The sequence below is a fragment of the Perca flavescens genome, chromosome 1, assembly GCF_004354835.1.
Source record: "Perca flavescens isolate YP-PL-M2 chromosome 1, PFLA_1.0, whole genome shotgun sequence".
NCBI lineage: Eukaryota > Metazoa > Chordata > Actinopteri > Perciformes > Percidae > Perca > Perca flavescens.
In genome coordinates, this window is record NC_041331.1 from 31,647,093 (window position 1) to 31,672,423 (window position 25,331).

The 25,331-nt window shown below is 39.1% G+C and overlaps 2 protein-coding genes across 4 annotated transcripts; one reads left to right on the forward strand and one right to left on the reverse strand.

The window, feature by feature from the left end:
- Positions 1-9,968: 9,968 nt before the first annotated feature.
- si:ch211-107o10.3 (retinol dehydrogenase 13) lies at positions 9,969-18,782 on the reverse strand. Of its 3 annotated transcripts, none has more exons than XR_003693022.1 (8): positions 18,532-18,782; positions 17,839-17,979; positions 17,466-17,657; positions 15,374-15,535; positions 15,106-15,222; positions 13,933-14,137; positions 13,505-13,652; positions 9,969-10,882 (listed from the first exon to the last, which is right to left on the reverse strand). XR_003693022.1 is itself a non-coding variant. In XM_028583650.1 (7 exons), exons 1-7 carry the CDS (start codon positions 18,605-18,607, stop codon positions 13,556-13,558), a joined length of 990 nt encoding a protein of 329 aa, XP_028439451.1. In that variant the 5' UTR covers positions 18,608-18,782; the 3' UTR covers positions 12,168-13,555. The 3 variants fall into 3 exon arrangements, 1 of the variants encoding a protein (XP_028439451.1); XR_003693021.1 differs by lacking the exon at positions 9,969-10,882 and adding an exon at positions 10,889-11,094; XM_028583650.1 differs by lacking the exon at positions 9,969-10,882 and having other exon boundaries at positions 12,168-13,652.
- A 904-nt stretch (positions 18,783-19,686) lies between these two features.
- On the forward strand, positions 19,687-23,468 carry tmed3 (transmembrane p24 trafficking protein 3). Its single transcript, XM_028581399.1, has 3 exons — positions 19,687-20,071; positions 20,530-20,775; positions 22,399-23,468. Exons 1-3 carry the CDS (start codon positions 19,928-19,930, stop codon positions 22,630-22,632), a joined length of 624 nt encoding a protein of 207 aa, XP_028437200.1. The 5' UTR covers positions 19,687-19,927; the 3' UTR covers positions 22,633-23,468.
- Positions 23,469-25,331: the final 1,863 nt, after the last annotated feature.

The window sequence follows — 25,331 nt, forward strand, 5'->3', positions numbered from 1 at the left end:
AAGCGGTTCAAAGTCACATTTTGGTCATTTGGGATACATAATTGTACATTTAAAGGTGCAAATGTCAGGGGTACAAAAATTTTAAAAACAAAAGTCTCTTAAAATTTGGGGACATGGGGGACGTATTGGACAAAGACCATGGTCCAGATTCAAACACAAAACATGTTGAGTGTCTCACCAGCTGGGCAACCAGTCTGTCCCTTCTTGTTGACTCTTGTAGACTGCGGAGGAAAGCCAGGCTTTGAGAACTGAAACATAGGGCAGACAGGCAGTGTCCATTCTGTCCTTAAGACATTGAGTATCAAAGTAAATGCAGTGCTTGCCATCTAGTGTTCAGAGGCCGACAGTGACAGTGGAGATGCGTTAGCTCTCAGTTCGCTGGCCTTGCCATTTCCACTGCCAGGTCCTGATGTGTGCTGGCAGCCCTCCATGATCACATTTCACCCTTCAGTGAACAGCAGGGGTGTAGCATAGCACAACAACAGCAGCAGCTCTGGAAGCACCACAGTGTTGCTTCTCATCTGCTCAGGTCCCAGAGAGGGTTGATCAGTTACAGATTCACTTTCTTCATGCTTAAAACTGGAGCTTGTACTGTGATGTTTATCCATAATTTAAAAAAAAACAATGCTATTTCATTGAGTTACCTGAGAAATAACCTGCTATTGTGCTACCTATATTACTTTTATTATTATTATTATTATAGAATAAGAGTTGTTTTTTTTTACAGTGCGCATACAGTATTTTTGCCTAAAGTGTTGCACCGGCTCACACTCACCTGTGGGTAAATCATGTTATCGAGTTATGAGTCACATAAGTGCACCAACAAACCACTGTACTACATCTTCCAAAAAGGTACAGAAGGCACACACACACACACACACACACACACACACACACACACACACACACACACACACACACACACACACACACACACACACACACACACACACACAGCTGTAGTTTGTTGTCAAGGACACATTATTTCAAACCCCACATGATCTGTGTCCAAGGGAACTGAGTGCTGTTTGGCCCATCAAAATGGACGGAGGATTGTCTGAAAATGATAAGAATCTCAAAGAACCATATACTGGGAAAACATGTGGAGTCAGCTACAGTACAGAATTACAACATTTCAGCTGAGAACATAGTGCAACTCCACTGGTTCAAGTACCTTAAAAAAGGAACATTATTATTCAATGTAGACAGAACTGCATGCTACATTTTGTGTGATTGTTATATCTAAACATAGACCTCTATACCACATGGCTGCCTGTTTCAGGTGGTGATAAGATGCTTTTCCAACCCATAGTAATCACAATATCTGATATTACCACAATTTACATCGATCCTGAGATCAGAACCAACTGCATTGAACCACACACAGAGAATGTGTAAGTGTGTTTGTGTACTCTTTGGGTGTGGGTTTGGATGTGTATGTGTTTCTGTGTGTCTTTATTTGAACCTTAAGCAAATATGTAGAAATCCCTATTGAAAGTATTACAGTTTGTTGAGAGACCTGACAAAAGTTTAAACAACCCATTTTTCTTTGAAAGCAGTGTTTAACAGTAGGATATTACCTATTTCAACTCTGATAAATTTAAAGACTATTTTTTGAGCATTTTCAGCCTTTATTTTTACAGAACAGCTGAAGACATGAAAGGGGAGAGAGAGGGGGAATGGCATGCAGCAAAGGGCCGGAGGTCAGAGTCAAACCCGGGTCCCCTGTGTCAAGGAGCAAGCCTCTATATATGGGTACCTGCTCTACCAACTGAGCTATCCGGGAGCCCAATTCTGATAAATTTAACCTAATCAGTCTATCATAAGGCACAGGAATGGCTAGAAAGAGAAAGAGAGATAAGAAAGAAATGAAGAATCCCAATGTGTCTCATACACCAATAGCCTTTGATTATTTCACAATTAGTGAAAGAAAATGTAATTGTTAAAAGATTTTTACTTTACTTCACACAGATCAAACATCAGCGTTGGTAATGCATGTGTTTAGGAGTGTCTAAAGTCCAACACTTTCCTGTGTTGATGCATTCTCAGCCTCTTGTGCTGCTCTCAATCTGTCAGAACAGAACAACCCATCATCCAAATAATTGAATTTTTCGAGGCTTTAACACTGGCCAATAGATGCTTCCATAAAATGTCCTGGCCTTTTTTTTTTTTTTTTTTTACCAATAGTGATTTTTCACCTTTTTAAAATTTGATTTAAAAGCCATTTACTGTAATCTGATGTGTCCGTTTGCATTTTGGCCACTAGAAGGCATTGCACCCTTGGAGATGGATAAAGTGATATGATGTCTTTTTACTCGCTCTCTCTTTATAATAATGAGCTCACTTTAAAAACTTTTCATGTGGTTCTCATTACCAACATTGTTGAGAGTTCATCCCACATACAAATTACATGCAATTTTTTTCATATGAACCTACACTTCATGACAAAAAAAAAAAAAAATATATATATATATATATATATATATATATATATATATATATATATATATATATATATATATATATATATATATATATATATATATATATATATATATATGTATATATACAGTACAGGCCAAAAGTTTGGACACACCTTCTCATTCAATGTGTTTCTTTTTTTTCCATGACTATTTACATTGTAGATTCTCACTGAAGGCATCAAAACTATGAATGAACACATATGGAATTATGTACTTAACAAAAAAGTGTGAAATAACTGAAAACATGTGTTATATTTTAGATTATTCAAAGTAGCCACCCTTTGCTTTTTTGATAACTCTGCAAACCCTTAGTGTTCTCTCAATGAGCTGCATGAGGTAGTCACCTAAAATGGTTTTCACTTCACAGGTGTGCTTTGTCAAGGTTAATTAGTGGAATTTTTTCCCTTATTAATAAAAAAGCAAAGGGTGGCTAATTTGAAGAATCTAAAATATAAGACATGTTATGCTTCATCCTGACATGAGCCTTTATAAGGACAATAGCTATTTTCAACAAAAACATCCAAATTCATTGTATTAAAAATAGGGTCCTCAAGTAGAAATACAGAAACACACTCATGTGGCTCTTGAGACTAATTTTACAACTGTAAAATCAAGTTCAGTGAGTGTCATGTGTTTCTTACCTGTTAGTTTGCTGGAAAAGTCTCACAACAGAGGCCACTGTTGTACTCTTAGACCAGCTGTTGTCATTCATAAACCATTAATAGTTCCAGCAGCCCTAGCTTCATTTTTAAAGCAAACCTTGTTTCCTTCTTCTTCCAAATCAATAAAAGATTTTTGGGGTTCGGCCGAATACCGAATCCACTGGTTAAGATTCTGCCGATTCCGAAACCGAATACCAAATCCTGCTCCCATCTTCAGTTCATTAACACAGTAAACACATTAATGAAGTAAACAACGTCCACAGCCTCTACAATAGTTAAATGTAACAACTAATGTTGAATTCACATGCTCTTTTCACATCGTACGAAAGCACATCGCTATCGCCAGATGAGTGACAATTTTGTTTGGCAAATTTTCCATTTTAAGTGGATGATGAAGGCATGTTGGGTGGGTGGAAGTAGCAAGCTAACATTAGCTAACGAGCAGCAGCCAGCCGTTCGGTCATTTGCAGAGAGAACGGCTGATAGCCCGGGAGAGGCACTGTCTGGTTAACACAAGTTTTTAGCTGTGACTGTCCTTCCTTTGCCGTACCTGAAGTTGCTGCATTTTGGCTGCTGTCTGTAGATTCCTTCATGCACAACTCGTATTCTTTCAGATGTTTCCTACGCAAATGTTTTAACATCGGTGATGTTGTGTATTGTTTAGGGTCCTTGCCACCATGAGACAAATCGGCATTGCAAATTGAACATGTAGCTCGACTTGAATCGCATTCTTTTGACTGAAAGTACTGCCAAACAACACTTTTTCTGCTCGCGAGTTCCATTTTCACTTTGTCACAGCCTACTGCATTGAACGGTCCACCTACGTAAGCACCTTCCCGTAATCAACGGCGGCGTTTTATGTCGACCAGCGTAGCGCGCGTAGTGCAAGCGTAGGGTTCGGGGAAAAAAAAATCTAAGGTTCGGCAGAAACCGAACCCTGTCAAAAAGCCCATTATTCGGCCGAATCTGAAGCCGAATCCTGGATTTGGTGCATCCCTAATAAAAACAGTGTTGAATACTTGGAGGTCACTTAACCTCTTTCACTCATTTTACCACAGGACAACATGTAGATCATTAGGGTTTATTGAAAAACTAACTGGTCTGCTCAGTGACCTCAGCTCATTTGTGGGTGACTGATGTGCATGTATTGATTGTCTAATAAGAGTGTGTGCGTGCATATGTGTGTGCGTGCGCGCGTTACTTTGTTTTTGTATATTTTGTCAAGCTTAATGGTTGCACTTTATGTTAAAGTCTTGGATTTGTAGAAGGAAACTTGGCTTATGAATTTTGCCACATACAGTAGTAGCTGCAAGCATCCTGTCATAACATAACTGTGATGTAGAAACTCAAAAGCTCGTTGGAGAGTGCCACATTCTGTGGTTGGACCTAAACTCTGGAATGCCCTGCCCCTCCATGTTCGAACTGCCCCTGCAGTTGAGTGTTTTAAGGCACGTCTAAAGACACACTTTTATTCTTTGGCTTTTAATTCTGTGAGTTATGTGGTCCACTGGTGTTTATTCTTTCTTTTATTCTTTCTATATTTTATATATTTTTAAACCTCATGTTTTTATTTTGTTTAAATAATTTTATATTGATTGTTTTGTATGTTCTGAGTCTTCTGTGCAGCACTTTGGAAACTTGTGAAAAATGTGCTATAGAAATAAAGTGGATTGGATTGGAATGGATTATGTCAAGGAGGCTAACATTAGCATAACATTAGCAAAAGTATCACCCCTGAAGCATCTACCTACATTTCTCACAGGCAATGGAATATAAAGGTTGAGATTAAAGGCAAGTGACAATCAAAATTCAAATCTTTACAATCAACAATAACTGAATAAACTGGATGAAAATCTGGATGAGGGAAGTGAAATGCTTTCCCTCTGTTCAACAACTGATGTTGATGTATCAGTAAACCTTAGTTTGCCGATTCACGAGTCCTCCCATGTGTTGACACTATCCAAAGTGTTGATATGCATAGAAGACATCTTGAATGTAGTTTTTGTGTATGTAATGCACATGTATTCATTTCTTGGGAGGAAGAGTCAGTCAGTCTATTGATTCCCGTTTTCTCATTTGCCTCCATAGTCTGCAGCTTTTATGTTGTCTCAGATTCTGCATTGGCATGACCTTTGTGAACTCTCAGGCCACCGTTGGCCCCGTCTCACAGCCCCGCGGCAGCTATCGCATGTCTCCACGCTTCCCTAATTTTGCTTGTCGTGAGATGTAGTGAAAAGAGATGATAGTTTTTCACAATACCTCAAACGTCTTTTCAGTGTGTGTGTGTGTGTGTGTGTGTGTGTGTGTGTGTGTGTGTGTGTGTGTGTGTGTGTGTGCGTGTATGTGTGTAGTACAACTCTTTTCTCTTCCGCTGCAATCACCAAAGCTTTTTTTAGTGTCTCATTACATCATATCTCATGGTATGTCACTTTATCATATTGTGCCATATTGTATTCTAACCCTTTGTCATAGAAGGGCTGTTTGTTAAAACATGGCAAAACTGCACATATTTTGACATGTCAAAGCAGGAAAGAACAGGTATGACTTGTGCATGTTTGTTTACTGTCACTGGTTGGCATGAAACCATTAATAATTGTATTAGCTACACCTGTACATTTGCTGCTATGACAAGTCAAAATGTCTGCCTTTAAAAACAGTCTAACAGGTCAGCAAAACAAAGTTTGCAGGAAGTAAGGTCATGATGATGTGAAGCGCAGAGGCAGAGATGTCGGCTGTCATCTAAGTTTTTGCCTTCAATAAAACTAATTTTATAAGTTCTCATTTTAGCATTTTTTCCAAAAACATTCTTCTCCTGTTTTACAGCTCGATTTAAACATCAATAGCCTTTTTTCCCCTCAGACATTTTGACTCATCATGTTAGGGAAAAGCACAGGATTTACTGGTAACGTAAGCCATCACATCTGAGCTCAATTAACACTCCATTCTCCAGGTCCAAACACTAAACATCAACAATTATGCAGCAATTAGAATCTCAGGAGGAATAAATAGTTAGTTTTTTCTGGCCTGGGGGTAGAAGGTGTACGACTGTAGTCCTTACAATTGGGAACATCTTTCTGCAATGCTGGAGGAAGCATGTGGGGACATTCCACTGGAGTCTATCCAAGGGAGGATTCAACACGCCGCCCCCCCCGCCCCCCCCGCCTGCCTGGCTAGGGTTAACATCGCGTGTGATGTGTGGATGCCATTTTATGGCCTCATAGAGCCAGAACCTTGAAGCTAAGGAAACCAATATGATGTGAATGAATATTATAGATAAAAGTAGTAATAATAACAATAGAGTATTATTTACAGTACTGCAGCATTTTGCTTTTGATTGGCGCATTCTCTGATTTGGTTTGGTGTACTGAAGTCATGACAGTTGAGTTTTTTAAACTGAACATATTAATGTGCATCAGGTCAAATATGGTGTTTTCTGGAGGACTTGCCACTTAAAACAATGTTTCATTTCAACGAAGTGTGTTTGGCTTGTTATGTGAGAGGTTTGTACATATTAGCTAGTGATTTTTTTCTTTGTCATTTTTAAAAAGGGGTGCATAAAGTTTGGAAATTCATCTTAGCCGTAAAACAGTTATTATATCATTATTACTATTTTGATTGGTAATGACCTGCTATGGCCATTCAGAATGTAACAGATTAAACATTATTTGTGGCTTTGTATTTGAATGCATGCTTGCAAATCTGTGTCCATGTGTGAGCACGTGGAAGCAGAGTGGTGGGAGCCGCAGAGCAGAGGGGGCAGGAATGTGTCCTCTCTAATCCCAGTGAGGGACAGAAGATGTTTTAGCAGATCTCCTCTGGTCCACATGAGTGGCCTCGGCGTCTGATGTTCCCGCAAACTCCGGAACTAGATAAAGAGAGGCCGAGGCCTGTTTGGTTAGCACCAGACTTTCACACTGACGAGAGGAACTCAACTAAATAATCGACAACAATGCCAGCAGAGACGGCTACAGCCCTTCCTCTCCGGATGGTATGCTAAGACATCACAAAATATAAAGTGCAGAATGTCAAACCATGCGGAAGAGGGCTGCGCATTAAAGCTGCGTCAGCGGCACTTATTGGAGGAAATTATAGGTAAAGAGTAAAGGTTTAACAGCCTAACATGGTAGTAAGGCCATACTAAAACAATGTATCAAAATCTAATTTGTCCATTTTTGAAACTCAGTTTGAAACTAAACTAAATTGATCTTTTTCTTTGACTAATCTTGAAATATGAGATGATTACGCTCTACACACTAATGTTCCAGGACAAAGCAGTGGTCTTTTTTAATTACACTATCCCTTCATGGCATTTTAAAGCAAACACAACTTTCTAAAGCCTAATATGTGTCATTTTGAACAGCATTGTATAAAGTGCACCTATAAAAATTATAATTTAAACTACTGTACTATAGTGTACACATCATTGTATATTATTCATTATTTCAAAATAGATGAAAGATTTACAATAGCCAACATTTAAAATCTATGTTTAGTTCCCATCATGCACCGGTGTCTGTATAAAGGAGAACATGTCTTTTGACTGCTATGCTTTTAAATGTGTCTGTTTAAATAAAGTGGTCAGAATATTTGAATTTGCATCTTTGAACAGGAACGTGAGAGTCGTGACTCCTGACTTGAGGAGCTGATGGGAACCGTGCGGCGAAGAGTCCCGAGCAGTGCAGCGTGTGCTAAGCCAGGAGGACAGCTGACTCAGCAACTCCCCTGTTGTCTGTGTGCTCACTCGACAAAGTCTTTATCTCAGGTGACAGAATACAGCCTCAGGTCCCGAACACCCCCTCACAACCAACTGAAAATCCTCATCCCTGCCCGGGTCCTGAAATTCTTATAGACACCCCTGATCCTGATCTGATCCCTATCTGCCCTCTCTTTCTCTCCACACAAACACAAGCTGAATCAGGGAGGAGGCCGGGGTTTCAAACTACCATATCGTGTCATATCATCAGGTCTTATTTTTGTATTGTACTATAGGTCTGTGTAGTAATGTGTGTGAAAATATTTTCTGACCTTATCAAAACGCAATTTGTAGAAAAGTGGTAAAGTGGGTATTCTTCTTGTTGCCACAAACTGAGCTCCCACATTTGATAAAGTTGGCACAACACATTTTTCATGTCTTTTTTTAAAAATTGTATAGGTTATGCATGGACAAGTACGTATATGTTCCTTTTCAGTCATTCACAGACAAAGAAATGTACATGTTCTCCTACATAGTGACATTACTTATGTTTTGGTTCAATTAGACCCCAGAGGGCTAACTCCCCGTTAGCCCTGTAATTAACAAACTATTATAAAACTCTATCAACACACAGAATAACACTAAACAACAGAAACAGAGGATAAAACAGACCTAATGTGATTGAGATTTTGGAAAATGAAGAAAAATGAATGGTGTATCATGGTGTTAAAACAATGTTTAGTATGTCTTTTGAGCTGTGAAAGAGGCCCCAGGGTCTCAAAGCCTCAATCAGAAGATATGGGTTAAAAGAAAAATATAGTGTGGTCAAAATAAAAGAATTTAGATGGAGTCCAACACAACAGCACCCTGAACTAGGACCTTAAAAATTAGAGTAGAGTTTCATTAGCGCATCTCTCATACAGTCTTAACTGAAAATGAAAAATGTTAAGCTTTACAAAAAACTATTATTGCAAACCATTGAAGTGGATTGCATTATATTACCGTACAGGTGTTTGTGTTAGTGCGTCTACCCTTGAAATGAAGTTGATTACCTCCTTTTAGTTTATTTTGTGTTGAATTAAAGCACATTTCATGCTGTGATAACTTCTAATTTCCTAAGTACCATTTCAGTAACGGAAATTCAAAGGCTGCACCTCTGCTGTTATCTCTTTTCCTTTTCAAATTTAGTCAACTTTACCTTATTACCACAAAACCATGCTGTGGTTCATAGTGTCACATGAACGTAATAAAGATAATAATGAAAGCCAACATAAGACATGTCAGCATATTTATATATTTAAAAATAAGGTCAGTGATACAGAAGATATTATTCTCCTAAGTTTGCACACAGCCTATGTAAGTATTGCACATTTTGGATGTGTTCTTACTAAACTCCTGCATCACTTCGATTGCACGACAATTATCAGAAGTAAATATTGTGATATCGTTCTTATCTTAATTATTGGTTGTAGTAGTAGCTGCAGTATCATTTTTAATAGTTTAATACTACCATCCATATTTTAAAGCATGTTGTTCTATACAAGTTATTGTTATTGTCAGGTTCCAGGCCTGTTTCTGAGTTGAAGAATGTTTTTGAAATAAAACAAGCAGGATCTGACGCGAGCTGCAGATAAACTATAGGTAAGTGACTGGCGACACAGAGGAGCTAAGTCACTGAGGTTGCTCTGATTCAGCTCAACACATGCACAGACTCGTCTAAAGGTAATCACGGCATAGCAAGCTCTGCTTTAGTCCCATCAATGCTGCAAACCTGCATTCCCACACCTGCCTGAGGCACACACCGTTTACTTCTGTACTCTGAGAGAGAGAAATTCAGAGAGGGAGAGAAAGAGGGATCCAATGCAAGGTGAAAGAGGTGAGAGATGAAGACAGAGAAAGGGCTCAAATAGAGAAAGAGAGAGAAGCCTGCATACCAGAGGGGGCAGACAATACACCCCTCCACTTCAGACACATTCTGGTTAAGGCTCTAAGATCTACAGAGGGAGAAAACAGACGCAGATGATCTGATGTTCTCTGCTGGGGGGGAAAGGCACATGCCACTGCCTGCACCTGTACGCTGACTCCAAATATGTGTATAATGAAATAAAATACATCCATGGTAGTCTGTGGTTTCTGGAATACTCTGCAATATGAAAAAACATAGTGCTGCCTTTATTTATTATATTGTGCTCACATACAGGTTGCTTATATTGACTCCCATGTGTTTTCCTTTGAGGCACAAAGGGAGCCTTTACTGTCCTCTACATTGACTACATCATTGGCGACATACATGTTGTTCATGAGCAAGGTAAAAGTAATACCAATGTTTTAAATAGGACATCATAACTTTAAAGGAAGTGGTATACTTTAAGAAAGAATTGAAGATACACACAGCATGGGTAGAAAATTGCTTATTTGTGCAATTGAAACGGGAGCTATTTCCTTCTCCCTTTGCATGGGCCCCATGAAGAGGAAAGGGGAAAGCTAGTGGTCAACAGAGGTCTTTCTAGGAGCAGCTGAATACCAAAGGAGCGGACAGGTATGTACATATTGGAATGTGCTTCTCAGCCACACCTGTGGGGAAAACACAGCCAAGCCTGGTCTCTCTCATCCCACTGGCTGACTCCCCGTGATTGACAACTGGAAGAACTATTTGGCTCCAGTCCACAAGAGCCAGGGGGCAGGTATGGTGAGTTCTGAATGTCAACCAATAGCAGCAGAGAAATCCCTCTGAGCCAGGCGGGGCTGCAGTGAAATAAAACTCATCAATGGGGTGTGTCTCAAAAGTTTGTCAGCAGTCAAACAGTGCTGCAGGAACCCACTCCGACTGGCTCAAGCTTAACTAGTTCCTCGCTGCGTGAGGACCGGAGCGCTTTTTGGCTGGCAGAGATGGTAGAAAAAGACAGAGGGCGACTTTTTTCCACGACAGGTTTACCTCTTCTGCAGCTGAATGATGTAAGTCAAACAACTGATCTCATCTGCTCCGACTGTGAGAACTCCTCTCTTTGGACCAGGACTTCGAAGGAAGGGATGGCAGTTTTAGGCTGTCCATGGATGGGCACATGTTAAACCTCTCTGGACTCTCACTTTTTTCCCTAAACAATGGGTCCTCCATCACAGTGTGATACAGATTTAACAGGTGCTGTTGTTCTGTGGTCGCTCACATCTCCTTATCACTTTTCCAGCCCAGCTATAGATTCTGTATCCGTTGGACGGAGAACTGATAAGGGCATGTGCATGACATTACCTACAGATACTGCAGAGACAACATCTGAGTCAGAAAGCTTTGGGGTAATTCAGTCATTCAAATTCATAATATGCAATCATGTTGAAGACTTGTATGATTTTTTGTGCTTCAGTTGTTTGCTTTTGCTACTAATTCATTTTCAGAGGGCTGACTAGAACTGTAATTTACTGCTTTTTGAAGATGTAAGAGTTGTTAAGAAAATAAGAGCTTTGTGTCATTTTAAAAAGTGAACTTTGTAAGTGGTGAATAGGAACTTAAGTAAGGGGTTTATGCAAGTTCATGTATTAACACTAACATTTAGGTTATATTGTAACCTATCTTATGATTTGTATACAATTAAATGATCTTAAGTCTTGTTTAGATGATTTAGTGCTAGTACTTTACATTCAAGGACTAAAAAATAGGAAAGTTTTGTCTTTACACCTCTGTCGTTTAAAATGAGAAACAGCTGAATTTTAACTGAGACACAGATTCCCCTTTCATGCAGCTCTGAGCGCACCTGGTTTTAGTCATATTTTCCAGAAAAATAACAGATAGCAACAATATTTGTCAAGTGCGGCTTCAGGCAAGATAATGTATTTCTCTTTATAAAAAAGGCCGATGCGTAGGCAAGACCAGTGTTTGACAAAATCAGTACGATTCAGTTATTGTGCAGACACACAGTGTATACTTCAGGGGGGGAGTATGTAGCACGTAGTTCACTTTAGTGTTCTAAAAAAAATCCCCTGATATTAAAACCAGCAAGCTCAAAGTGAACTTGGACACCCTGACATGATACAGCTTGACTGACATAATCCATTAAAACTTAACTGAACACTGAGAATGATGTAACTGGTGAACTGGAATTCAAAGATTAGGTGAGTAATTTGTGATGCATGCCAACATACTGACATGGTTTTCACACCTAAAAACAAGCAGCCCTGGCATTTCTATTTTCAATTACAGCTCATTGAATGGATAGTTTAAAACGTAAGAATCCATCTCATACTTAACATACTGTACAACAATAAGCTTGTTGATACAAAAAGATGGATCAACATCAAACTGAGATATAATGACGACTGAAAGCTGGAAAACAGGAGTATCAACCTCATGACTTTATTTTAAAAAGTGGTACGTACAGTATGAGTATGATTATTCATAACGCCTGAGCTATTTCAACTAATTCTCTTTTTTCGATAATCCATATTTTCACCTAGCTTAATTTAAAAGAGCTCTGGGGAAACTCTTTTAAATAACCAAGGTTACTTTAAGGAGCTCAGACTGGCAACCCCATATCTTAAGCAAAAACTTCTCTCAAACACAATATGGGGCCGCATTCACCCTTTGGAACACATCACCATCCTTAAATGTGCTGATAACCTGCTCAAAAAAGCCTGGATTCTCTATTTGTTTCTGTAAGTCACGATGTGACTCAAAAATAATATGTTTCAATTGTTGTGGACACTATTTCCTCATTCACAGCCATTTGTCTTCCATCTAAGAGTTTTAGTTATTGCACACGTTATTTAATAACGTTAAATATTTAATTAATCAGAAATTTATTGGCAAAAACATTTCATTGGTGGTTCCCTTTTGGCACAGCAATTCTCACCTTAAAGAATGAAAGCAACACATCGTGATACAACAAAGAGCACACACACACACACACACACACACACACACACACACACACACACACACACACACACACACACACATCTATTCCCTGTCCCTGTCACAGACAGATAAGATCCAGTACTCGCCCTGCCATTCCTCCTGCAGCTCTGACACACACACACACACACACACACACACACACACACACACACACACACACACAAATAAACAAAAACAAACACACACACACACAAAAATAAACAAAAACAAACACACACACACACACACACACACACACAGGGCACACATCTGTTGGAGGATCCTCTCTCCTCTGAAGTGCAATAATCTTTTCACAGAATTGATTATACAGACTGTACAATCATTTTACTGTATGTTTGCAATTGTTGTTAGATGCCATGAATAAAAGCAAAAGTTTGAGGCCTTAAAAGTCTCTTCAAATTTGCACCACAAATCATATGATGACAAAATGCCAGCCTATTTGGCAAATAAGCATTTCAGAATTCGCAATTGCTCATTGGAATGCAAACAATCACATGGTCAATTAAAAAGCAAGTATTGCCTCATTTTGATAGGGATATAGCAGCACACCATAGCTATACAATTAAGCAGAAATCATAATGCAACCTCTGGATAACATAAAGATGAAGCAATATACCTAAGTTTAATATTCAATCAACTAACTGGGGTCTAAGATTAAATAGTACAAAATGTTATACTCATCATCTAGGTAAAATCATCATTTATAATGCAATGCCTATACCCATTAGATGATGAACCTAATTTGCTGTTATTGATTCACCTGAGAAAACAGGGCAGCTGACTCCAGCAGTTAGAGTAGGTGATTTAGTGTTCAGGCTAGACCAACCATGGAAGCACTGAGGTCCCACAGCTTCTTGGCTGCAGCATCATCAAGGGCTTGCGGTGCCGGCGTTTTGGAGGCACAGTCACTGTATGAGGAAGTAAAATAGCGGGAGAAGATCACTCAGAGTCCGATACAATCTTTTTATAATCTCATCTGCTGTAGCACAATTGCTAATGGATCAACAGAAGCTTGTGAAATAAACTATTTACTATGCCATAAATCATTTGTTTCATTGTCATGCTCTGCCATTGTACGATGGAAAAACCCTGCAAAGGTTGAATTCCAAAGACTGAATTCCAGACAACTGCAAATATTAACTCAGTTAAGGAAGTTTATTTTCATAGTTTTATTGCAGGTGTACTTGCCTGTAGTAGAGGCCACTGACGTTTGCCTGGCTCTCATCTACAGCGCAGTAGATGCTGGTCTGAGCTCCTTCCCAGGGACTTTTGATCAGCATGAAAAATGGCGTGGCTATGATCCTCTGCCACAGAGCTAAAGTAGGGAACAAGTGGCGGCCTAATTCCGTGCGAATGACCCCAGGGTGAAGACTGTACACTGTCACACCAGTGTCTGATGAGAGGGATCCATCAAATCAAATGTTAGTTACAATGCATGAAACATCATAACACTATAAAAGTGCTCATATTGTGCTCATTTTCAGGTTCATAATTGTATTTAGAGGTTGTACCAGAATAGGTTTATGTGGTTTAATTTTCAGAGAACACCATATATTTGTCGTACAGCACATTGCTGCAGCTCCTCTTTTCACCCTGTGTGTTGAGCTCTCTGTTTTAGCTACAGAGTGAGGCATCACACTTCTGTTCCATCTTTGTTGGGAGTCGCACATACGCAGTAAGTACTGCTAGGTAGTCAAGTGCAGGGTATGAGGGAGTGCCACGCTAGCAGCTAGGTGAGCATTATGTGTGACTGGATTACAACAGAGCTGTTTGGAGCAGTTTGTCTTTTCACCCTGTGTGTTGAGCTCTCTGTTTTAGCTACAGAGTGAAGCATCTCACTTCTGTTCCATCTTTGTTGGGAGTCGCACATGCGCAGTAGCTAGGTAAGGACTACTACCCAGTCAGAAGCAGAGTATGAGGGCGTGCCACGCTAGCAGCTAGGCGAGCATTAAAACGTGTGTTACAAAGTGACGCACGTTGGTCTCTGAAGTAAAGGTTGGACTACAATTGAGCTGTTTTGAGCAGTTTGTGAACAGTGTTTTCTGTTGGAGATGGTAAGTCCCTTTGCGGTGGACTTTGGGTTTTTTCACTTTGTAAACCTATAACGTGCACAAAAAAATATATAACACAATAAAGGAAAGGGTAAAAGCCAAAAAGCATAATATGAGCACTTTAGCATAGGAAAGAAACAGACCCAATACAAGGTAACCAGGGCAAAAACAAAAGAATACTAAAAAGAGATTTGTACTACATAAGACCAAAACCAGGACAATGTGAGGTGATTATTCCCCATCAACTTTACCCTTACAGTGTATCTGAACAACGTTGTATTAATGGGACGCAGCGTGCACTGAACACTACCTTGCAGTCTTGAAGCCAGTTCTCTGCAGAAGAGCACATTGGCCAGCTTGCTTTGGCGGTAGCTCACCTCACGCTGATAGTTTCTATCAAGGTTGATGTCATCAAAGTGTATATGGCCTGCAAGAAATAATCCAGTGAAGAAAATCACGTGAGTTTTATCATTAACATCCAAAGTTTAGTATCGGTTTAAGTGAAGTAAAATGTCAGAGATACAAGTTTAACTATGAAGTAGCTTTGATGGACTAAAATGACAAAACATTGTCTTTACCTTTCTCGTGTGCCAGGCTGGAGACAATGACAATGCGACTTGGCGTTGACTTCTTCAGCAGGTCAAGAAGACAGTTGGTGAGGAGAAAATGTCCCAGGTGGTTGACACCAAACTGCATTTCAAAGCCATCATCAGTCTTCCACTTAGGACACATCATGATACCTTAAAATCAAAAAATACACTTATAAGAGATTCAGAAGGTATGATTATCCATGATCATAACCTTGCATTCAAAGATTTTTATACCAATTTATATTGAGCTGAATGCACAGTACAAGATCATAGCTTGGACGATTTCTAGAAGGACACCCCACTTCCTGTAATGAGTACAACTCAGAAAGATGAGTTGGAGGGGCGCCTGGGTAGCTCCCCTAGTACATGGGCCCCTGGTGCGCCCCATGTACAGAGGCTCAGTCCTCGCCGCAGCAGCTGCAGGTTCAATTCCAACCTGAGGCCCTTTGCTGCATGCCATTCCCCCTCTCTCTTCCCTTTCATGTCTAAGCTGTCCTATCAAATAAAGGCATAACATGCCAAAAAATACACAGAGGGACACCTCTGTGTGTGAGTGTTTGTATGTCTGTGCGTCTGTCTTTGAAATATCTCATGAACCGTTCATCGTACCTACTTCCCACTTGGTTTCCTGGGTACCCAATAAACTTGGGATTTGGATTTTGGAACAATTTGGACATTGGATATTGGATATTGACAATATTGGATATTTAAAATAAAAATAAATGTCCGAACAATAAAATGCTGGTGCAGCACGTACCAGACTCTTGACATGCTCTGGACAGCAGCAGGGGTGGGCTGTGATTCACTTTATGCAGCTTCTAACGTAACATGATTGCTGGATATACCAAGCAAACTTTTCTTCACGTTCCTGGAGCACGAGCGCATAGCTGACAGGAACATCTCAACTGTTGTGTTGAATAAGGTTGGAAAAAAGGCGTTACATAATGCTGGCTTTTCCGTGTACATGCACCACTTTTTAAACAGAGGCAGAACATAACCTATCTTGTTCCTATCTTGGCTGTCGCTCAGTGGTAGAGCGTTCGCCTGCCAATCGGAAGGTTGGTGGTTTGATCCCTGGCCCTGCAGTCCCATGTCGAAGTGTCCTTGGGCAAGACACTGAATCCCAAGTTGCCCCAGAGTGTAAATGTGTGTGAATGAGCAGGTGGCACCTTGTACGGCAGCCTCGGCCACAGTGTATGAATGTGTGTGAATGGTTCCTGTACTATGTAAAAGCGCATTGAGTAGTCGTTGAGACTAGAAAAGCACTATATAAATACGGTCCATTTCATTGTGATATTTTGTAATTATATTCTGAATCTGCCACTTTCTCTGTTAGGTAAATGTAGTAGTACAATGTCTTCCTCTGATGTAGACGTAGCCTACACTGTAAGTCAGTCGTAGGCTATACAGTGGAGTTGCATATTTGGGGTTCTTCTGTAGGTAATTTTGGGGTACAATTTGGTTTTGGAGAATTCTACAAGCAGCAATACCACAGGCCAAGCAATCGGCCTGTTCCAAACAGGCACATTTTGAACGGGCACTGCACTAGTTACATCAACACAAAACATTGTAATTTCCCCTTGTGGGATTAATAAAGTATACATTATTATTATTATTATTATTACAATAGTCTACAATAAAAGCCCTCTCATTGGGTAAGTTTCTCAACTGATTTTATAAATGTTTTCTGTGTGTATTGTCTCCATTGTTGGTTAAGTTGTTCAAAATCAAAAAATAACAACATAAAACTTACAAAAAAATAACCTCTTTGTCCACTATCAATTGACCCCAAACTGAGGTCACTTTTTGGCCTATAAATGTTGAGAGAGGATAATTCTAATAAATACAGCAAGTGCAGTTTCAGCCACAAAATTCAGCTGCCTATATGAGACAGATTTTTGATTTTGATTGTTTAGCTGTGATGTGATATTTAAAAGCGCTCCTCTACAGACAAGTTCTCAATGTGCCTACATGTCATAACATCTGTTTTCTCCTATATATGTATGATGTTTGTGATTATTTCCTTAATGTTCCTGTAGTGAAAAATGTTTACTGCTGCTGACTAACCTCTGCCAAATACCTGCATTATTGATGAGGATGTCCAAACGTTCTTCATTCTCCAGGACATCTTTGGCCAGGTCCCTAACAGACTGCAGTGAGGCGAGATCCAATTTCTTTACCACCACGTTACCGTTTCCACTCTGTTGGCGGATATCATCAGCTGCAATGCGGGCTCTGGTCATGTCTCTGCAGGCTAGGATCACTCTGGCTCCTTGACAAAAATAAGAAACAGCGTCAATGTATATAATATTTAAACTGAACTAGTACGGAATTAGTAGTCAAGGTAACAGTCAATTGAGGTCAATCCAAAGCCATTCTATATATAATAACAAAAGGATGCACAAAAACAACAAAAAAGAACAGACAAAACTAATAGAAAGTGAGGCTCTCACCTCGCTGGGCCATATCCAGGGCCGTCTCCTTCCCAATGCCAGTGTTGGCTCCTGTGATCAGGACTGTTTTCCCATCCAGCCTGACCTTGCTACGACACACTCCACCAGCCATCCATCTGCGCAAGGCCAGTACGCCTGCCCCTGAGAAAAAAACATCACCATTGATTGATTGATATCAAATGCAGTGTAATATGTCTCGTTGTGGTTATATTTTTGCCCGTTTGTTCTATTTATTTCTTGATAATGTTGTGTTATTTCTTGGTCCTTGTTAATGTGACATGAAAAGCTGTCGGTGAACAATTTATTTTACAGGAGAATAAAATACCCTACTGAATTGAACCCTTTCTTTGGGATTTCAAATATACAATATACAAATATACAAACAGATATGCATATTTACACATTTACTACACTAAAATGATCTTTATACTTGTGGAATAATTCACTATGCTGATTTGAGTAGCCTAGCTGTTCCATTGACAATCCTTTATTCACAAACTGAGGGTTAGGGTTGGAGGAGCATGATGGATCAAATGTGATATAGGCTACTCTGACATGCAGAATTCTGCCTGGATTATGGCTTACAGATTATTATAGTAAGGGTTCACTTCCTTTGCACTGACATTTAAGAAAACGCAGAAAGGTACAAAACATATAGCACACAATATCCTTATGATACAATAATTAATTTACCTGCAACAAAAGCAACAGTGAGACCGGTCGCGTGACTCTCTACAAAGTTCTTGATTGACTCTGCGTAGTTTTGCATATTTTAGCCTGTTAATTATTAACCAACTCAAATCCCTTCAGTGGTAAGATTATTACAAAATGTAAGTAAAAACTCTGCCGGTTTCAAATAACACTGCGCAGTTCATTGGACGAAAGGTCAAACGCTGTCAAAGCCGAGGTGTTGCATGGGTGTTGCTCCTCTCTCTAAAGACTATACCCTGTGCGGAAGTGGGGGTGTGATGTGCACCGACTGGGATTTTCAGAATAAGACTCTTGTTTAATGTGTACCCTCTGTTGTCATGGCAGCTCTTGTATGACACTATGGTATGACATAACACCTGCTGCCGTTGGTTGTCTTCTGTCTATAATGGAAATTGAATTAGCTGTTGTGATAATGACGTGTACATATCAGACTCTCTCACACGGGTTTGATCATCTTTTACAGGGCCAAGGAGAGCAGAGCCGCCTATCTGTGTATCTTATCTTAACCTTTCTCATACACGCCCTACGAAACACACCCGTGTGTACATGCAGCTCGCTGACTCATATGGCCTACTGTGTTAATTAGTTTATGAGCTGCCATACCCTCAATGCCGCACCAGCAGTGTTTTCACTTCTACAGTGAACTGGATTAAGGACAATTATTTTCATTTTAATAAAGGAATCATTTTGAATTATTGTTCTTAATTTGGTGACACTGGGAACTTGATTTTGTAGTGAAAAGTAACTGAGTAGGCTACATATAAGACTTTACCTTAATCAATTTTGATGTACTTTACTTAGCCTACTAATTCAATTTCGTGCTACTTTATAGGCCTACTCCACTACTGATGCCAATATTGTACTTTTTACTTCATTATTATTATTTTTGCTATTCATAATACTTTTCAAGACTAGGCTACATGCAAAACATGTGCAAACAAACATGTTTAGCATTCAAAATAACCTCCACCTATCTGGACCAGGTGCAACATAAAATGCTGCTTACATGCACTAAAAACAGGAGCAATACTGCGCAATATTTATTTTAATATTGGCCATTTATTTTGAAACCTAAACGTCATGAGTGCTGGTGCCACACCGTTAGTGCTCTCATTGGCTTAGATCGCCGCAGTGTAAATGGATCGCAGTAATTTGCCGCCTCGTGGCTTGAACTGGTTTAAAATGGGTTGTTTCACATTTAGATATTATAGTGTGTCTAGTTTGACCTTATTTCACGTTTGATAACAGCTGGCTAATTTTCGAGCAAAAAATAAACAAACCTGCACCGGAAGTACTTCGTGCTTGTGCCACGTCAGAGCTACAAAACTAGTACCATTCATGCTACACTCTGCAGCTTTTAGCAGTTTCTCCTCTCACCATGTTGTTCCTGGGACTGGGCTGTCTGCTGCTACATGTGTTTGTGGTGTTTGGAACTGAGCTCACGTTTGAGCTCCCTGACAACGATAAGCAATGTTTCTACGAGGAACTAGAGAAAGACGTGAAGTTTGAAATAGACTTCCAAGTAAGTTACTCTGAAAGCTTCGTCACTCCCACAAGTGTGTGTTTACCAGATGCTGCCAAATTTATTCGTAACTAGTCATTTATTTGAGTGGTGTCTGTCTCTAGTTCTTGGAAAGAGAAGAAAATGCATAATTTTAGTTATTTCCATGATTTCAAAATGCATCTGTTTTTAGTGATGTGCTTATTTGGTTACTCAAATTGATATCCTCTTAATACCCCTACCTGTAGTTTAATACCACTCTTTACGTTACATTTAGTTAAAATTGTTATGGTAAAGGTTTGTTGTCTTACCCAAAGTAACCCACCTAACTGGTTTGCTGCACAACTAGTGTGAGCCAGTTCCACATTGCACAATGCATATGTTACAACTAAAATCCAAAATATATGTTACAACTATTTTGGCATACACATATTCTGTCATCCACACATGTCTTTAATGTGTGTTTCCCCTTCTTTTAGGTCATTGCAGGAGGCAACTATGATGTAGACTGCTTTGTCACTGATCCTCTAAACAATGTCTTGTATAATGAGAAGAAGAAGCAGTATGACAGCTTCTCTCACACCACAGCTATGGCAGGAGTCTACAAAGTCTGCTTTAGCAATGGGTTCTCCACTTTTACACATAAAACGGTGTACCTGGACTTCCGCCACGGAGATGAGGAACCTCTCATTCAGACCATGACTGGAAGTACAGCACTGACTCAAGTAAGTCTGACAAACTTGGTTTTCAACTACTTTTGAGGAACAAGGTCTGCTGGAGTGGCCTAACCCTTTAAAGGGCCACCTTGAGGCTGTCACTTAGCTGCTCCAAACACTTTAAAGGCTTCACACAATCACTTACATTTTGCCTTTTTAAAGGAGAATTCCGGCCAATTTTTACATTAATCTTCATTGCTATAAATATGCGTGTACTTTCGATTGTAAAAACCCGACCCGAATTGGTGAATATTTTCGGTACATAAGACATGTACTAGCTCTGGCTTCACCTAGTGGACATTATATAAACCGTTCCCCATCTGAACTAAACTAACTATAGTAACAGCAAAGGTTTTGCTGCACTTGCTATCACCACAAAAGCTGATTAGTTAGCCTAACTTACTAAACACAACACTTTTGGCAAATAATGTTTTTGCTACAGTGTCTCTTTACTCTGAAACTTATCTTGCCTATCCTAATCCTAACTTGAAGGAGAATTCTGGCCAATTTTTACGTTAATCTTGATCGCTATAAATATGCGTGTACTTTCGATTGAAAAAACCCCGATCCGAATCGGTGCATGCAACACGGAGTAGCTGCAGTTACGTGTACAAGCTTCCACTGAACTAAAACGTAAGTTGTCGGTGCAGATTTTAGAGTGCCTTTGTGGCTCTTAACAGACACAAAATGCTTTTAAAATGTCTGCAACATGAACAGGGCCCTTATGTGACAACAAGATGCGTTTTCAACTCAGACATTGTTTTAATTCACCTACCCGGTCTCGATCCTGCTGGTAGCTAGCTGTTATATTAACCATGGCTGAATCTTATTTGCAAGGCTTTAATATACTCTCCTTATCCCACAATACCTGAAACATCCAGGTGGGTTAACACCCCCTTTTTGGCAGGGTCAGCCTTTTTTCAATTTTACACAAACAAGAGTTAGATATGTCAAACATTGCAGTTTCCATGTTTGACATCATTACAGCTTATTAGAACTAAGAAGAAAAATCTCAGATTCCCCATATCAGCCTTCATTTGTAGTCTCTAGGGCTGCCACCTCTTAGTCGATTAGTCGACTAATCGGTCGTTTTGGTCTTAGTCGACTAAGATTTCTTTAGTTGATAAGTCATTTTTGATGCTTAATTACTCATTTCCAAGAAACTTATGAGCACATTTATGGTAAACACAAGATTTAAAGTGGTGCTTTTGCAGGATTAATTGTGGAGAAACTCAGTTTTACAGATGGTTAATTACTTACATTTATATTGTGCTTTTCTAGACTTAACCACCTCTCAAAGCGCATAGCTCTGTCAATTAAATCAAATAATCGATTAGTCGACAAAATCGTATAAGTGTTAGTCGACTAAGAATTTCTTTAGTCGAGGACAGCCCTAGTAGTCTCCTAGTTAAAGATAGTGTTTACAATCCTATGCTTTATACAGGATATTTAATGTAGATGTTCCATTTTGGCCACTTCAAGTCCTGAAACTTGCTGGAAAAATGTTGGAAGTTAAAGTGAATCTGTTCAGGAGCAGTTTAGATAATATAATTCAGTGTTTGCAAATGTACGTTTTGCCCCAGGTCATTCCTGTGCTCTTCATTAATTTGTTTTTGATCTTTCGGCCGTCAGTTGGAGTCATCTTGCGTCTCCATTCATGAGATCCTGAAGGTGGTGGCTGACTCGCAGACATGGTACAGGCTAAGAGAGGCGCACGACCGCACAAAAGCCGAGCATCTCCTCGAGCGGGTGACCTACTGGTCCATCGGAGAAACCGTCCTGCTGTTTGTTATCGGCATCGGTCAGGTCATGTTGCTCAGGAGCTTCTTCAGTGAGAAGAAAGGCTCTGTGGCAGCCGCCACATAAAACTCTTAGTCTTTATGTGCCCTCGGAAAGAGAGGCCAATGTGAGCACATAAGTGCTTCATGAGATTAGCATACATTTTTTTTTAGTGTGTTCAGCAAAACCTTTTTTCCTAAAAGGATAGTTTGAGAAATCTTTTTATTTTTTTCCTGCGTACCAAGTGTCAAGACAATTTTGTCTGTGTTATTTTGTTGTTAACAAGCTGTACTGAACACTTAAACTTATGTTGAATATGAAATTGACACCTTTCAACCTTGCACAGATTATTTATTATATTTTTATGGTGCAACATAAAGCAGGTTAGTACTATCTACCTGTTAATGACCTGGATTGCTTTACAGTAGGACCATCATGGATTTACATCTGGGTACCCAGTAATTACATAAGACTTTGTGGCACATCAGTTGTTTCTGAATGTTAGTTATACTTGTTTTATAATATGTATTATGTTTGTGATTACTTTAATTTATGTGCAAAAAATGCTGTTATGAGGTGTAAGAGCTCTGTCTCCTTCATGGCCTTGTGTGTCTCATACAAAGTGCCTTAAGACATCTTTATTTAAAGGTTTAAAGGTTTGGCCTACTGTTTTTAATTGTTTACGTACCATCTTTTTTTTTTTTTTTTTACTGACTGATTGGATTCTCAGTTTTCATTCTTATTTTTTACATTTAGGTGTGATTGCAAGTCCATGTTATCTCATAAAGAGATATCTTTAATGGACCCAATTATTATCTCGTTTCCCAAAGTAATGCTTGCAGTCCTATTTGTTTATCTGTCTCCCTATTATTATCTTTAAAACCTGTCAACAGATTTCAATAAAACAGCCAGATTTGCATTGTGACTCTTTTTGTGTGTTTTGCCAATATTGAGATGCCAATTCAGATCCAGGTTCACATAAAAATGTATTTTTAATTTTTAAAGTTTTCCTAAAAAAACATTTCATTATTAAAAATAAGAAACTAAAAAAACAATTGTGCAGCCTTGTTGGATATCAGCTCTGTTAGTGTTCTAAGATTAACCACATATTACAGCTGATGAAAGCAATTTCTGGCCAACTCAGGCCCTCATGGCATGTTTTACTATTTCACATTAAGAATAAAAATGATATAGATTGGGTTAAAATGACATTGCCTGTGATTGTGTGCATAACCAATCAGTGTCTGTCTCAATAAACCGACAGTGTCTTAACCACCAATAAAATCCATTTTTATTTCTATGATTTTAACCCTAATGGATTTACATCAGTTTTCTCAATAGGATAAAGGATATTTGTATTATAAGGGTATTTGTACACTGTGCTACTGCTACTTATACCCAAGTACAAGATCTGAGTACTTCTTTTACCACTAACAGAGTGGAAATAAGAGACTGCCACCTGGACAGACTGCTGTGGGAAAAGGAAAGAGGAAGAAGGTAAGTAAACTAAACCTATACACATATGTATATATATATATATATATATATATATATATATATATATATATATATATATATATATATATATATATATTAATGATTTGCCGTTTGTTTGCCCTAATGTCAAAACACTAATGTATGTGACACACCGTAGCATATGTGCATGCCAAGACAAAACATCTGGCTGTTGCCAAACTCACCACAGCCATGGATCAGATCACCGATTGGCTAAATCGTTCCTGCTTTCAACTTAATGTAAATAAAACTGTAGTGATGTTTTTTAACAAAAAGTCAATGTAATGTGTCAAATATAAACATCTTAGGTCAAAACATTAGAATTGTGCCACAATTTAAGTATCTGGGCATTCTTATTGATTTTAATCTTTCTTATAAAGCACATATTAAGATAGTGTGCAATAGGGTCAAGTTTAGCCTATAGGGTCAACTTTAGCCTAGCCAATTTTAAATTTATTAGAAATGCACTAACTTTTAATACTGCCAAATTATTTATGGATGCCATGATTATGTTACATATTAACATATTGTCTGACAAGCTGGGGACAAACTAACAGCTCATCACTAAAGCCACTACCTACTCTTCACAAGAAAACACTCAACGTTTTGGACCAGAAGCCTAACAGTTCACATCACTGTATTATCCTAAATAACCGTAAACTGCTGAGCTGGGAAAATGTAATCAAATACAGAAACATCTGTCTGGTCTACAAAATTCTGCACAACACCACTCCTCCTCCTCCATCAGAAGCACCATATGAGGTGCCCTTCTAATTCCATTCAGGAAAAGCAGTAGCACATTTGGTAAATTAGAATTTTCTGTTACGGCAATACAAAACCGGAATTCACTGCCCACTGCTATCAAAGATACACATACTATAAATATACCACCTTTACAGCACACCTTAAAACATGGTTGTCCGATAACTATAACTGCACACATTAATCTGTCAGATGTGATGTTTTTAAAGATTATTTTTTAGGCCTTTATTTTTATAGGACAGATGAAGACATGAAAGTGGAGTGAGAGGGGGAATGACATGCAGCAAAGGGCTGCAGGTTGGAGTGGAAACCACGGCCGCTGCGTTGAGGAGTTAACCTCTATATATGGGCACGTGCTCTAACAGGTGAGCTACCCAGGTGCCCAAGATGTGATGTGTGTTTGATGTGCCGTTCCATCTCTGCTGCCTGCCTCCATGTTATGTCAATGTGGCCCCTGTGACTATTGTCCTTTCTCTTGACTCCATTGTATTGTCTTTACCGCATGGACT

Bases quoted from the DNA above. Each gene is read 5' to 3' on its own strand.
- si:ch211-107o10.3 (XM_028583650.1), bottom strand. From the start codon at position 18,607: ATGCAAAACTACGCAGAGTCAATCAAGAACTTTGTAGAGAGTCACGCG. The intron at 15,223-15,373 runs GTAAAGACAATG...TATTTCTTGCAG, and splicing joins CAGCCTGGCACACGAGAAAG to GCCATATACACTTTGATGAC. The intron at 13,653-13,932 runs GCAAGTACACCT...TTCCTCATACAG, and splicing joins GTCAGTGGCCTCTACTACAG to TGACTGTGCCTCCAAAACGC.
- tmed3 (XM_028581399.1), top strand. From the start codon at position 19,928: ATGTTGTTCCTGGGACTGGGCTGTCTGCTGCTACATGTGTTTGTGGTG. The intron at 20,072-20,529 runs GTAAGTTACTCT...CCCTTCTTTTAG, and splicing joins AGTTTGAAATAGACTTCCAA to GTCATTGCAGGAGGCAACTA. The intron at 20,776-22,398 runs GTAAGTCTGACA...TTCGGCCGTCAG, and splicing joins GAAGTACAGCACTGACTCAA to TTGGAGTCATCTTGCGTCTC.